This window comes from Magnolia sinica, chromosome 7 (genome assembly GCF_029962835.1).
Source record: "Magnolia sinica isolate HGM2019 chromosome 7, MsV1, whole genome shotgun sequence".
Taxonomy (NCBI): domain Eukaryota; kingdom Viridiplantae; phylum Streptophyta; class Magnoliopsida; order Magnoliales; family Magnoliaceae; genus Magnolia; species Magnolia sinica.
The window spans coordinates 88,715,838-88,730,994 of record NC_080579.1 but is presented as its reverse complement, the minus strand read 5'-3'; the positions used below and the strand labels follow the sequence as shown (position 1 = coordinate 88,730,994).

Sequence of the window (15,157 nt, the reverse complement as noted above, 5' to 3'; positions counted from 1 at the left end):
AAAAATGTAGCTGGACTATGATGGAACTCTTTGATTCAAATCTATTGAAGAGAGGCATCATGGTTCACCAGCTTTTTGAAAATGAAAAGAAAAAGTTAAATGAAAATGTTCATGGCTCTTCAACAAGCACCTCGGTTAGATAACTTTGGATCATTTTGATATTCATTCAACTAAAATCACTGAAGAAATGCCTATGATGGATTTGAGAACCTGACCTTGAATCTCCATAAAAAGATTGGTGATGGCATTAATACACCACTGTGAATTTGTGAATTTCCAGTTTTCATTTCATTAACTTCTGTTGGAAACAAGGAGCCCTCTTCAACATTATTTCCCAGTTCAGATGAACCTGGAATAGCTCTGAAAGATTAGAATGCAGAAAATTGATAAATTAAAAGATTAAAGAAAATTGGTGTTGATCCAGAGATCAAAGCTTTTTTTACCAGGGTCAATGAGTTTGCTACTAGAACGACGTAGTATAGGGTTTCTAGTAGAAACCAATGCAGGAACTCCAAACATGGCTGAAGATATAACATATACAATGGCTTCAAAGTATCTCTGCTACTTATTAGGACCTGCAGACAGAAAAACATATTTCCTAGTTATTTCACTGGAAAAACGATAATGCTACATTAATTTTGTCATAACTAAGGACATTTACTTCTTCACAGTTAACAAATTAACCACATGATACTATCATAGACCTTCTTTGGATATCCAAAGATATTATTCAAAAGAAAAGGCAATACAACAGTCCATTAAGGCAATGGATCATCATGTAATAATTTTTCTATTTAAATTATTACAGTAATATAAATTTATTCAAATGATAACAAGTTTCAACTCCTCTGTTATAGTCGGAGCGTGTGGAAGGAATGGTGGTGGGCTAACCCTTCAAGAGCTAGTTAACAGGAACGCCAATAAAAGCAGGAGCAAGAATTGAGATAAGTAATCAGCCAAAGTGCACAGAAACCATGAGATTCCAAATCAAGGCCACATCTCGAGAACCCCTAGGGGTCCAATGTGATGCAAGACGTGCCACAGATGCATTCCTTGCATGGTTGGACGAAAAGAAGCCCAAACAAGAGTGGAAGTAGTCCATCAGATTTGGGCCAAGTCCTACATAGGGCATGATGTAACTAGGCCCTAGGGGCATCCGGTTTGAAGAAATTCATTCCAGATAGGGAGAAATTGCCATTCGATGTGAAGATCGTAAATCAGCCGTAACTTTCGATCTGGGCATCATCACAAAATGCACGACCTATAGATCTTTATGGAACGATGCTTCTAGGGTCAACCGGCTTGATATGCTGGCCGAATTCATCCGTTTTGCCAGAAAACGCACCCCTCTGGTTCAACATTGCGATTTTAGGAAAATTTACTATTTTTAGTAATTTCTATTTGTGTCGTATCTCCTTATTTTTAGAGTTTTAGGATTTCCGTCTTTCTAGAAATTTCTTGTAATCATGCTAGAAATCCTCCAGTAAGGTCTATCTAGACTTTATATTTTTGCCAAATTAGGCTTTAGAAGAGTTTTACTATTTTTAGGTAACTTTCGAATTAGGGTTTTGAGTCATATATACAAGCGATGTAATCGAAAAGTTTTAGATTATTATTCAATAAAATGCCCAAATTTTCTCACTTATTTTCTTGTGGACTCAAGAACTCTCCTTGTGGATTCAAGGTTTTAATCACTTGAGGAAGACGATGATCTTCTTCATTGTTATTTCATGCTCTTCCCTGCATCACAATGACTCTTAAGCTTCTTCTTTTTCTTTTTTACTTGAATGTTGGTTTGAAACTCACTAGGTCCAATTATCTAAAACTTATGCCTTAATGCTTGTGCCAAGATATGTATGGGATACAATTGACAATCAGATTTATTTCTTGTTTTGGTTACCCACTTAAATCTAACATCAGTGCCTACGGATGTGCAGTTGCTAGTTCTGCTAAACTCCCAATTGCCCCTTTCCAATCCAATCCTCCTCTTTTTTCTTTTTTTTTTTATTTTTTTCTTTTTTTTAATCACCTATAATGAGCACTATGAAATGTTTTTAGCAAGTAAAAAATTGGGGGTTGTTGCCTTTAAACAAGTTCCTATTGAGTACAAAAGTAAAGACTAGTTAGAACCAAGCATATCAGAAATGGGAAATAAGGTAACATACACTAGTTAAATGTTCAAATAATGTGTTCCAAAGATTCATATGGATGTTGCATTCTAACAAACCCTTCATCCTCCATCTTCTCCAAATTCATCTCCTTCAATTAAATACAATACTTGCATCTCGATTATTAGATCACAAAACTAACAAGGCATACTCTTCAAGCAAGCATTTCACTCTTTCCCTCTCTTACACATCTCCTGCACATGAGGCACATGCTTTGAGAGACTAGGACCATTAATCTACTGGACTGTGAGGAAATGAGCCATAACGTAAAAATCAAGGCAACCAAACTATCTTAGTCATGAATCAGAGGTCTGAAAATGGAAAGCTGGTAAGGGACTGAGGGTTGAGAAAAAAATGAACAGAAGTCCAATCTGAATCAGGAGAACTTATACCAAATGGATCTAGGATCATCCAATAACAAAATTTTAGAGATGTGGTCCATCCACATGGTAGCCCATCAAACCAATTGTCCAATCACCCTAGTCATGTTCCATGCACACAGAGATTGTAAGGAGGGAGAGAGTGGAATGCTCACTTAAGGGGGCCAGCCTTGATATTGCTAGAGCAACTTTAGCAAAAAAGGACTGATGAAACAAATTGTAGCACGCATCCCACGGTCCCCGATGGCACACTTGTGCAAATCTAGGACATATAACAGATGGGTTCTGTGTGAACATGCCATTATTTCGTCAAACTTTGATCCATCCATTGCATGAATGTTATAGCTTACTCATCTGTTTGCAGGTCGCAAATTGAAAGCGATTGCCCCATTAAAGAAATTTTTTTTGTACGCAACATCGAATGTGAGATCCATCCCAATGGTTTTGAGATCTGAGTCCGAGGATCCACTTTTAGAATTGAAATTTGAATACAATGTATATACTCATGTCATACAATTCCCATATTAACAAGAATAGCCAAAAATATGCCTAAATGCAGCATTCGCTCTCAATACACATGTCCAGTTTTTTTTTTATCTTTCACTGTAATTCATCAACTCCAAGCAATTTTGGAATTCATCCTTCCACATTCTACCTATGCAGTACACATTGCATGTATATGTAGTTCAATCCCGACCATCTAATGTAACAACTCCAGATTGCTGCCAACATATAAATACTCCGGATTGCTGCCACCATATAAATAGTTGAAGGAAAGAAATGCAAGGCAAGTTTGGATGGCCCGTGTGGATAGAATAAAAGTTCAAGAAAAGAATCCATTGCGTGTGACATAGTATGTTAAACAATGTTTATAACACTTTTTTAAATTACAAATTCAATGTATGAATGACATGCATTCTATGTTAGGAAACAATCTATTATAGTATTAATATGTTGTTCTCAAAATGTTTAATAACCCTTATTTAAATTTCAAATTCCATGTTACATGTGAATAATGCATTCTATTTTCAATTTTTAAAAATATAATACAATTTGTTATATAAATACTCTCCCCAACATGCTTTCCAATCCTCCCTCATGTTTTATAGGATAATCAATGTGGACCACTCATTTTCCTCATTCAACAAACATATGTCCTCTAATAAATATTAGAGTAATCTGATCACTCTGTCTTCCTCCAGAGTTGCCGTCTAAAAACATTTTGAACAGTTGAGATTTAGTTAACGTGTGCCCATGTACCCCAGCCATGCATATGTTGAATACAAGCTGCAGTGGTTTCCTTTCTAACCATCCACTTTTTGTCATACAAGTATGACTCCATTAATGAGTGGATCAAGTAGAAGATGATTTGATGACTAGGGTGTCGAGAAGAGAAGAGAAAAGTGAGAGAGAGGAAGAGAGTTTGGGGAAAATGTTGTGTGTATGTTGTGTATATGTAACATGCCCACACACACTATGTTTTATTAAAATAGAACATATAGTACACTACAGGAGAAGAAGAAAGTGTGCGCATGCATTTACATTAAAAGAGCCACTTAACACACACTTTACACTAACACCCTCTAGACTCCCCCTCAAGTTGGAGCATAGATGTTGATCATAATCAACTTGTCACGAACACAATAAAGAGCATATTGACTTAAAGACTTTGTAAGAACATAAGCAAGTTGATCCCCGAATCGAACAAAAGGAATGAAGATTTCCTTAGAGGCAACTTTCTCTCGAATAAAGTGACAATCAACCTCAATATGCTTGTTGCACTTATAGAAAACCGGGTTACGAGCAATATGTATGGCGACTTGATTGTTGCAATGAAGAGGAATAGGAGCTGAAGGAGAATAGCCAAGTTCTTCAAGAAGGGTGCGAAGCCACATGAGCTCAAACGTCGCATGAGCCAAAGCCGAGGACCGAGCAACAACCGGTTGCTTCTTGCTCTTCCGTGTGACAAGATTGCCACCTAAGAAGATACAGAAGCCTGACGTAAAGCGGCGATCATAGGTACCACCAGCACAATCAACAACAGAATAGCCAAAAAGATGAAGATGACCATGAGATTGAAAGCGAAGGCCAAGGCCCGAGGCTGATTTAAGATACCGAAGTATGCGTTATGTGAGATGTGAAGAACGGGGAGCTTGCATAAATTGGTTAACAATGCTCACCGCAAATGAGAGATTTGGGCCAATAATAGTCAAGTAAATGAGCCGGCCTACAAGATGTTGATAAATCCCAGGATAAAAAAGAATACCATCATCTGACCGAAGCTTCTGCGAAGTATCCAAGGGGGTAGTAATAGGTTTGCATCCGAACATCCTAGTCTCCATGAGAAAATCAAGAGCATATTTTCAATGTAACAAGACCACCTCAAATGGGGATCGACCAACCTCAATTCCTGGGAAGTAGCAAAGATGACCAAGATCCTTGATTTCGAACTTGGTATTCAGAAATTCTTTAACATCTCCCATTCCAACAAAATCACTGCCTGACAATACAATATCATCCACATACACAGTGAGAACCATGATGCCCGTCAATCGATGACATATAAAGAGGGAATGGTTGGCATGACTATGAACAAAGCCAAACTCTATGAGAGCCTGACTAAATTTTTCGAACCATGCACGCGGTGACTATTTGAGTCCATAAAGAACCTTCTTCAGCTGACACACTAATGCAAGGGCATTTTCACACCAGGCTCGAGTGGGGTGGCCTATGTGAAGCGGGGGCATGCTCGGGGTGGGCGGCCCATGTGAGGCGGGTGGCTCGTATGAGGGGAGACCCACGTGAAGTGGGGCCCACAAGGGGGTTTCAGCCGAGGACCTAACCCATGGGATGTGGGGCCTGGGATATGAGATAAAGGGATTGATTCGCCATGCTCTACCAATTCGAGCTTTTAGAGCAAGTGGTTAGTTGTCCTGCTTGATAATGCAAGGCAACTAACCACTTGCTTTAAAAGCTCGAACTCGTAAAGCATGGCGAATCAATCCCTTTATCTCATATCTCAGGCCCTACATCCCATGGGTTAGGTCCCCGGCTGAACCCCCCTCGTGGGCCCCACTTCACACCAGCCACCTGCCTCATATGGGCTGCCCACCCCGAGTGTGCCCCTGCACCCCACTTGAGTTCGGTGTGAAAATAGATGTGGGGCCTAGGCTATGAGATAAAGGAATTGATTCACCACGCTCTATCAGTTCGAGCTTTTAGAGCAAGTGGTTAATTGTCTTGCATCAAATCGGTATCAAAGCGGGAGGTCTCGTGTGATGGGTACTCCTGTAGCGCTCCAAGATATCGACATCCAAAGTCTGCAACTCATCATCTGTAATCCGGGTGTAACTCGACATTTTGACTATGGATAATGTGTCCAACATCCATAGCAAAACGTCGCACCGCAGCAAATCTGAATAGGATCCAAAATTAACAGGTACAAGACATCGCTGGGTAACAGGCTTGGAAGATGCGTCCACCCATGAAACTCTATAGGGCTAAGGGTGTGGTTCAAGTTTAAAACCCAAATAAGATAAAGTGCTAGTGAAGACCACATTGGTACAACTACCACCATCGATGATCACCTTTTAATTCTTCTCTCCACATTTTGCATAGGTGTAAAATACCGTAATTTGACACCAATCATCATTCTCCTTAGCATTGGCCAGGGCACACCTAACTACTGCAAGTGGTGGTCTCTTCTTCCTCTACTTTCTCATCACTAGCACCGGTGATATTGGACTGATAGACTTTTACTTCAAAATTGCCCTGTTCATCCCCTTCTTCCTCACCATCATCAATTACCAGGGCCTTGTTCCTCTCTTTTGAGGGACATTGATGCACGAAGTGACCAAATCCTTGGCAATTGAAGCACCGCATTTGTTCACCTCCCGTATAGCTAGCACTTGCTATTCCTTTTCCTTTGACATCTCTAGGGTTGGGCTGGGAACCAATTTGGGGCTTGGACTAACTCCCCATGTTAGACCTAGTTCCTTGAAGGTAAGTCTTAACACTTTTCTTGAGAATCATAACGCTTACCAACTGGTGCTTTGAGGTAGTATTCAATGTTTTGCACCACTTGGTACATGTGCTCTAATGTTACAATGTCATAAGAATAAACTTCTCGTTGGATCTCAAATCGGAGGCCCATCCTAAATCCGGACAATGTAATCATCGGGTCCTTCTCAATTTCACATCACATCATGTACTCCTCAAACCTGGCGATGTAGTCTGACACAGTCATGGGTCCCTGGCGCAAGGCCTGCCACTGGTCTAGGAGCCTCTAGCGATAAGAAAGAAAGAGATATTTTTTAAGGACCTCTTTCATCTCAGCCTAGTGCACAATTGGGGGTTCTCCTCTCCTTTCAATTTTACGCTCCATGTTGGCCTAAAAAAGTTTGGCCTGGCTCACCAACTTCATCTTGGCAAATATCACTCAACGGGCATCAAACATATCATACCAGTCAAAATAGTGGTCCATGTCTGCCACCCAATTAAGGAATGCTTTGGGGTCCAACCGACCATTAAAATTGGGAGCCTCAACTTTTACACCTTTCATGGTTTGTGCGTCTAAATCATGACAGTCATGAAGTTCCTCACGTTGTGGTTGCACTTGTGCTCGACTACGACCAATGCCTAGGTCAAGACCACACCCTCGCCTTTCAACTTGATCTCCAGCCTAAGATTGAACATCTTCCACAGTGTCGGGGTTTGCCTGTATGAAGGCCTCAAGTTGATTGATGTGCGCATTGGTCACAATTAATTGAGTAGCAGTGCCTCTATTGTGCACTTTAATGATCGTTAGACGGTGATTGATAGCATTAGGGGCCTCAGCAATCTGCTTTAGATTCATTGTGAGATGTAGACCAAATTTGATGTACGACTAATGCATGAACTCAAATATTGTGTGAGATCAACCAACAAAATTAAATTAATTAATTAAAATAAAAAAAACTTGCTACCATCATTACAAATACCAAAATCCCAAAAGGAGATCATATATAATTCAAGCCTAGGTTAACAAGCATCATCCTACAAGACCATTAAATAAGGAAAACTAGGATCTAATGGATGTAAGGACACCCAAATTGCATAGGGTTAAGCCTATTTGAAAGGAGAAGGTCTAATACTACCTAGGGTGAGATTAGGGTCAAGGGACATTGGGGAAGACTTGGAATTATGGTTAATGGGGTAAATTTGGTAAAGGGGTTAAAGGGTTTAGGTACTAGGATAAGAGAATTAGAGTTTTAGATGAAGGGAATGTAGGAATTTGGGTTTAATTGAAGATTATAAAGAACTAGGGTTTGGTAATTTAGCGAAATAGGAAGATTTGGGATTTCTAGGTTTAGGGTTAGGGTTTGGACAAGAGAATGCAAGGTTTTGTGGTATGGGTGATGGGAAGCCAAATGAGCAAGGGTGAGGTTGAACGGCCAACCCTAAGGGTTCACATGTGTGGTCATATGATCACACGTGTGGGCTAGGTAGGTGGGGTTTCAGGTTTCGAAGGTTTAGCTCATCGATAGATATGTAAGGGATGAAGATTGGGAGAACGTTGATGGCTTGGGATGAAGGAGAAAGAAGATTGAAGAACTTAGAAGAATACCTTGATTGTTGATGAAGAGATGAGAGTGCAGGGGATAGAAGGAAGCCTAGTACTTCCGTTGATGAAGATAAGCTTCGCACCAATCTTCTTTCCAATTCACATGGAAGTCACCCTCACATCAAATAAAGATGGAAGAAGAAAACAAAGAGCTTTCTCTTTTTTCTTTTTTTTTCTCAAAAAACCTAGTGAGGTCCCCCCCCCCCGCCCCACCCCCCCCCCCCCAATAGCTTCAACAACTTTTCAAAATTACAATTTAAACCCTATCTCATGAATTTTGACCAAAATAACCCTAGTCTAATGAAAAATCAAATAAAATCACTCATAAGGCGTCTAAAAGATAAATCAATCATAAAATAAATCCTAAAAGTTAATAATGTCCAATAATGATGAAAACGATCCACGATCAATGACCTGATCATGTAATCCATGCAATCCAACGGCCCGATCGTCACATCCCTTGAATCTGACGGTCCGAATCACTCCCTGAAGCGACCCATGACCATCTTCCTAGTGTGGGGTCTTCCAAATGCGCACACATGCACATGGGGTCTTCAATATGATCATGGGTACCCACCTAGCCACAGAGAAGTTGGTGTGGCCCACCTCCTCCTCTGATACGTACGTAAAGGTGTACGTGAAGCGATGTCCTCATCAACCCTCCTCAACTGATAAGAGTTCGCCTCTGGCAGACTAAAACTCCTACAACGCTCCAAGATGTTAGGATCCAAAGTCTGCAGCTCATCCTCTGAGTCAGCACATGAGTTTGCACGTCACATACATGAGTTGCATAGTGAGATCATGAAGTGGATTAACTTAAGTTATGAAAAATACAAAGCATTTGTTGATTCTCATCGCAGGTTTCTGGAATTCCAAGTAGGAGATTACGTCATGGTTTGTATGAGGCCTGAACGGTTCCCACATGGGACTGTTAAAAAGTTGCAAGTGCATCGTACAAGACCATACAAAATACTGCAGAAACTGGGTCCTAATGCATATGTAATAGACCTTCCACCTACCATGGGGATTAACTCTACTTTTAATGTGGAAGATCTAGTACAATACAAAGGTCCTGCTACGTTACCTTTTGATCCATTTTCAGACCCTCCCACAGACTATGATCCAGTCCCTAACCTATAACCCCTACCTGACCATTCATCACAACCTTCCCTCATGCCCCCCGCCAATCACTCTCTTCGTCTGTAGGTCCTGAAAAAGATAATGAGAAGGGAAAAAGGTAATAGAACAATTTAATGATTTAGTAAGAGAGCTAACAAATAATAGGTTTAATGGAAAACAAGACACAAGCAAGACTGTGGATAATGGCAAGGAATGGGAAAGAGAGATGGATCCAATCCCAGAAATGGGAGTTTGGGTTCCATATGCGACAGTGACATACTGAGATTGGTGAGAAGGGGAATAAGAGGAAAAGAGTTAATGACTTACCAGTCATGTGGGAGGATGCTCTAGAGTCTATGACCTAGGAGGTAAGAGAGAAAGACGCAAAAACAGTGGTACTTGACTGGGTCGAAGCTGCATGAGAAGGCTCGAGAACATCACGAACATGAAACCGCTTCAGGGCATCATATGTAGCCCGAGAAATGATAAGAGACTCCCCTGAAGGAGGCTGCTCAACTGCAGGTGTGGAAAGTTGTCCCTCAGGAGTATCTATGGCGGTAACAAAAGGGATGACACATGTTGGACGACCATGGAACTGCTAGCAATAATCAACAATGTGATTGGTTCTACCGCAATGGGAACAAATGCAGGAACCATCATATCATCGTCCACGTCCATCACGACCACGAAGATTATGACTGCCTCGATTGCGATCTCCCTCACGGCCTCTACCATGACCACTATCACTAAAAGTGCGCCTCGAACTCAAGAATGGTGCTTGAAGGCCAGGAAGAAGAGAAGACTAATTGCCATCAAGGTGTGTCAAATGCTCTGGTAGCACAAATGAATGGGAAGGAATACTAGAACCAGTAGCACGTTGGCACATGGTATAGATTGTCGTCAACGGGGGAAGAGGATCCTACACAACAACTTGATCTCGAACACAAAGGTAATCGGAGTTCAACTCAGCTGGGAACTGCATAATGCGAGTGTCATCCCACTACTTATGTGCATGTGTCTTTACATTTGGAAGGAAGTAACTGATATAAGTCCAACTCATCCCACATGCCTCAAAGTGTCGAATAGTAATCTTTTAATGATCTTGAGTCTCGTTGGAACCGACCGATTTCTTTAATAAGCTGGAATGCCCCAGAAAAATTTTAAGACTCGAAGAACATATCATAAAATGTATCTCAAATGCCTTTAACCGAGAATGAAAACATCACTAAGTGGCTACCTAAAGAATCCATACTATTCATCAACCATGTAATAACTTGATAGTTCTCCTTTGTCTAGGACTTGTAGATGACATCCATAAAGCTTGAAGGATCATCCAAAATATACAACAGCTTCTCACGAGCTCTCAAGAATACTTTTACAGATTGTGCCCATTGAAGATAGCTGTCACCATGCAATTTAATGGAGGTGATCTGCAAGGGGCTGGATTTGAGAGAGCTCATGCCAAGAGATGAGGGGCCTTTGTCGTCCATAGGACGGCTTCAAGTAAAACCAAAAAAAAAAACTTCGACCAACTCTCTCTCTCTCTCTCTCTCTCTCTCTCTCTCATTCAATCCTTCAAGGAAATGAGAGATAAACCACAAACAAACAACAATCCTCCAAAACAACAACAAATATAGTTAGATCTGACTCAAAAAGGTTAAAAAAGCATGGCCGCACGTCTGTTTGAGGGTACAACCCACTCAAACATGAATTCTAACTAAAAACTCCTTCATGATTAGCTTGGGAGGAATATTTTAATCCATTTTGAGAAAAGAAACTAGAGAAAAACTTATCGATTTAAGATAAATCAAAGAAAATCTTATTGGGGACCCAGTTTTTGAATTTCTCTATTTCGGCCACAACACCATAAAAGGTCTCAAATTTTCTCAAAAAATCAATGAAAAATCCTCTAAAATCAAGATCTATCAAACCCCTAAACTTTTAGCTCAAATAGAGTTCATGCGTCCATACAATGCTGACGCCAATCATACTGCTGCTGATGTCAGCAAGCTGACATGTCGCCTCTCAACTGTTTGATGCAGAATGGCCTGATCTAGGCTCTAATACCAAGTCAAACAACCAGTTTCTCCTCAAGCTGTTAGAGGATGGTGTATCAATGTATATCAAGGGACTTTAACACTCCAACAGATCAGCCTACTTTATGGGTCAGGGCATGTTCACGGATGGTTTCACCTGATCACTCGCCCAAGTCTTGCACAAGTGTGCCACATTAGCATGAGTATAAGATCTCTTGTTGTGCATATTGCCATAGCATTTCATATGTGAAAAGTATCACACACTATATAGGATGGGAATATAAAATTAAGGGATGGTTTTGAAAATGCTTAATTCAGTTTGAAGTTTGAACAAATACGCGCAGCATGAGTCTAAGATCTCTTGTTGTGCATATGCAGCTGTTCTACAGTAAACCAAAATATTAGAACCAAACAATGACCAGAATTAGAAAATACATTAGATATGGCTCTTAACTTAAAAATCCGAATCCAGAATTAGAAAATATATTAGATTTGGGTTTTAACAATCCAAATCCAGAATTTTCAATCCCAGAGATTTCCATTCTATCAGTTGTGTTCGGCAGCATGGGTCTTTTATCCTGTGGAATTCAGAAACTGTGTTTGGCAACGTGGATTTTTGAAAAGGCCACTTCATTGAGAGGAGAGATCAGTCATGACAATTGGAAAGGATTTTCAAATTCCAAAATTTTGCAATCCACCTTTCTCTTGGATTTTAAAAGGAACCCTTTTGAAGGATTTTCAATCCTAGTTGGATTTGAAATCCAGAGTTATCCAGGGTGCCATACATGATTTGGATTCATTCATAATCCCAACTCAAAATGCCAAAATGCAAACTCCAATTTTCGGAACAATGCACAATAATGTACAAGAATAGAAAAAGATATCAAATTGAAACCGACGAAAATGCCACTAAATCTACAAATCGGGAAGACCAAAACATTCGTTTCTCACTCAATTTCCAGATTTCCTGGAAAAAAACCCAATCTCCTGGTTCAAACTCTTCGACTTTGCATAGAATCTGAACAAGAAGTATCAAATTCACGAAATAATGACAAACTAAAGGAATAGATAGTGAAAGATCTAAACATCGAAAAAACGAACTGACCTGATCTGAGGATCGGATCGATGATTAGACTTCCAGACAAGATCGACGGTTAGCATTCTTGCAGGAAGGATCTGAAAATGGAGGGAAAAGGGAAATGGAAAGAAACCCTAGCTTTTGCAGAGAATGAGAAGAGGAGAGGAAATGGAGAAAACCTAGAAGGAAATGCAGAGGGAGAGAATAGCGAAGCGAGAGGGAATTTAGAAGGGAGAGCGAGAGGAAATGGCGCGCAGGGAGAAACGGCAAAAACGGCTAGAAGGGAGGCTTTTGGCTTTTGCCATATGGTGGCATTTCTAAGCACGCTTGTTGTTAGGAGACCGTACAACAAACGGCTATGTGGGGCCCACCGTGATGTAAAACTTCCATCTTATCCGTCCATCATTTTCGATAGATCGTGTTAGAACGCTATCATAAAAATAAGAACAATCTAAAATTCAAGTGGGTCACATCATGAGGAATTGGGTATGGAGAGGGCGACCATTGAAACCTTATTCTGACCCACTGAGGTTCTGGATCAGACCGATATTTAGATTTTTTTTAGTTTCATCCTGATGGGATTCACCTTTTCAACGGTTTGGATGCCATATAAACATCAGGGATGACCCCAGGAAGGTTTCAATGGTGGGCGTACACATTACCACTGTTTCCGAAGTGTGTGGTCCACTTGAGTTTTGATCGTCCTGATTTATATCCTCACATCAGAACGTGGAAAATGATGGACGGAGTGGATGTTACACATACATCATGGTGGGTCCCACAGAGCTTTTTGCTGCACCGGCTCCCTTGGAAATTCGTGTGGGTCATCCGAGCCCTTCGGCGCCCAACATATTGGATATGTGAAAAATCCACTCCGTCTATCGGATGAAAATTACTATTATATCCGTACATACAAAATATCATCCACAAAAAAACTAATATGGTCCACACCAATGGGATCAATATAAAATTTCGCATAAAACCTCTTAAGTTTGAGTACTGTGCCTAGCCTGAGTTTTGGATCAAGCTGATTTTCGTACATTACATTCATCCTGGCGGATCACACCTGATGAACGGATTTGATGATAGATACACATAAACGTATGGTTAGCCTCCTTTCCTAGTGTTCTCTGTGGTGTGGCCCACCTGAGTTTGTGGATTGGATGATTCTTGGCCCCGGGTCTTAGCAGCAAGGATCTTACCCGATGGATGGAGTGGATTTCACGTATAGGATGTGAACATGGTGGGCCGAAAAGAGTTTCGGCGTTTTGCCCGCAGGTGTTACCGAGGTTCCAATCGATCCCCTAAACTTGTGGTGATTGGACACTTCCACTCATGGGGCCCATGATAGATGGGCCACAGCACAGAACTTTGTGCAAGCCGGATGATCTTTACCATTCAACTGTGATTCGAGAAAGGATGATCTTTACCGTTCAACGGTGATGATCGGACAATATGCTAATTTTTATTTGAGGGTGCGTTAGGTTGTACCAAATATCACGATATTTCATGAAATTTATCTTGATAATTGATGCAACCAAACGTACCCCTAACCATCAATTACATGTCACCCAAAGAACAAAGGGATCCATCGAATTCAACGGACAAAAAATCATCAATCGGAAGTTAAATCATCCAATATTCAACTTATTATAAATTTGTTTTTGATATTTAAATTGATCTTCATGCATGATCAACCGGTTCAACAAATGTTTCTTATACTGGCCCATGTAGTGCAAAATTTAGAACTTTGATTGTTGAGATCATCATCTAAGAAGTAATCGATCTAGGGCTAACCTGTCTTGCATGCTGTTGTGTGATAAGAGGCAGCGTAGTCAATCAAAACCCATACACTCATTTTTAAAATCAAGTCGGTGCAATTAGGAGTTGTTTAGATGCTGTAAAATCCTTAAGTTGTAAAGGGATTATAAGTAATCAAATTGTAAGGGCTGTTTAGATACTTGCATTTGCTTGTAAACACTTGCATCTTTTAGCTATAATGAAACCTGGCAAAACCCATGTTTCATATTACAATTAAATTCCTTACAACATTATACGTAATAGAACACAATAGTTGATACACACTTGTGATGTGTGGGGTTGGCCGTATTGTGTACGGTACAGTCAATCTATCTATCATGTGCTTCTCTTTTTCAAAAAAAAAACTCAATTGATAATCAAATTGACTACACAAGTGTGAAGAATGGATTACCTTCCATCATTAAAAAAATAAAAAAATAAAAAAATGATAGATTACTTTTGGGCCCCATTGTGATGGGATGACAATGCATGCATGTTTTGATGCTCTCCTCGGGCCTAAAGAAATCAAGCCCTTTTTTATATGATTTGTCAATTTTCGTGGGATTTATTGCCCCTAACTCTGTAGGGTATTAATACATATTTTATACATTAGAAATGCATTACAAGTTACCCAAACATATAATCATAGCGCTTATATCATATTGACGGTTGAAAAAATGTTTATCTTTTATCTTCTTCTTTTGTTACATGCTCTTCCCTGTGTCAATTTTAGACCTACATTGACTAGTTGTCAGGTTGAGAGAGGTCAGGTGGAATTTGTAAGATTCCATCAGATTGACTATCAAAGTCCTTTTCAATTTCATTTTTATTATTTATAGTAAGTTTTAGTTCAATCATAACTCTTGATCCTTGGGGCTTTAGTTAGGAGTTGTGCCCAACAAGAAAATGGCTTAGAAAATTTAGGAGAATAACATGGTCAGGCCAAATTGGACACTTACTATTTTTTGCAGAAA

At 40.1% G+C, this 15,157-nt stretch overlaps 1 protein-coding gene across 4 annotated transcripts in view; it reads right to left on the bottom strand.

The window, feature by feature from the left end:
- LOC131251642 (uncharacterized) overlaps window positions 1-12,636 on the bottom strand; it is a 48,451-nt gene extending 35,815 nt beyond the window's left edge. For all 4 annotated transcript variants that reach the window (XM_058252493.1, XM_058252492.1, XM_058252494.1 and 1 more), the window contains exons 1-3: window positions 12,411-12,636; window positions 444-575; window positions 216-349 (exon numbers count right to left, since the gene is read on the bottom strand). In XM_058252493.1, the coding sequence (XP_058108476.1) occupies window positions 216-349; window positions 444-519 (210 nt within the window). In that variant the 5' untranslated portion in view covers window positions 520-575; window positions 12,411-12,636. The remainder of the gene's footprint in view (window positions 1-215; window positions 350-443; window positions 576-12,410) is intronic.
- Window positions 12,637-15,157: the final 2,521 nt, after the last annotated feature.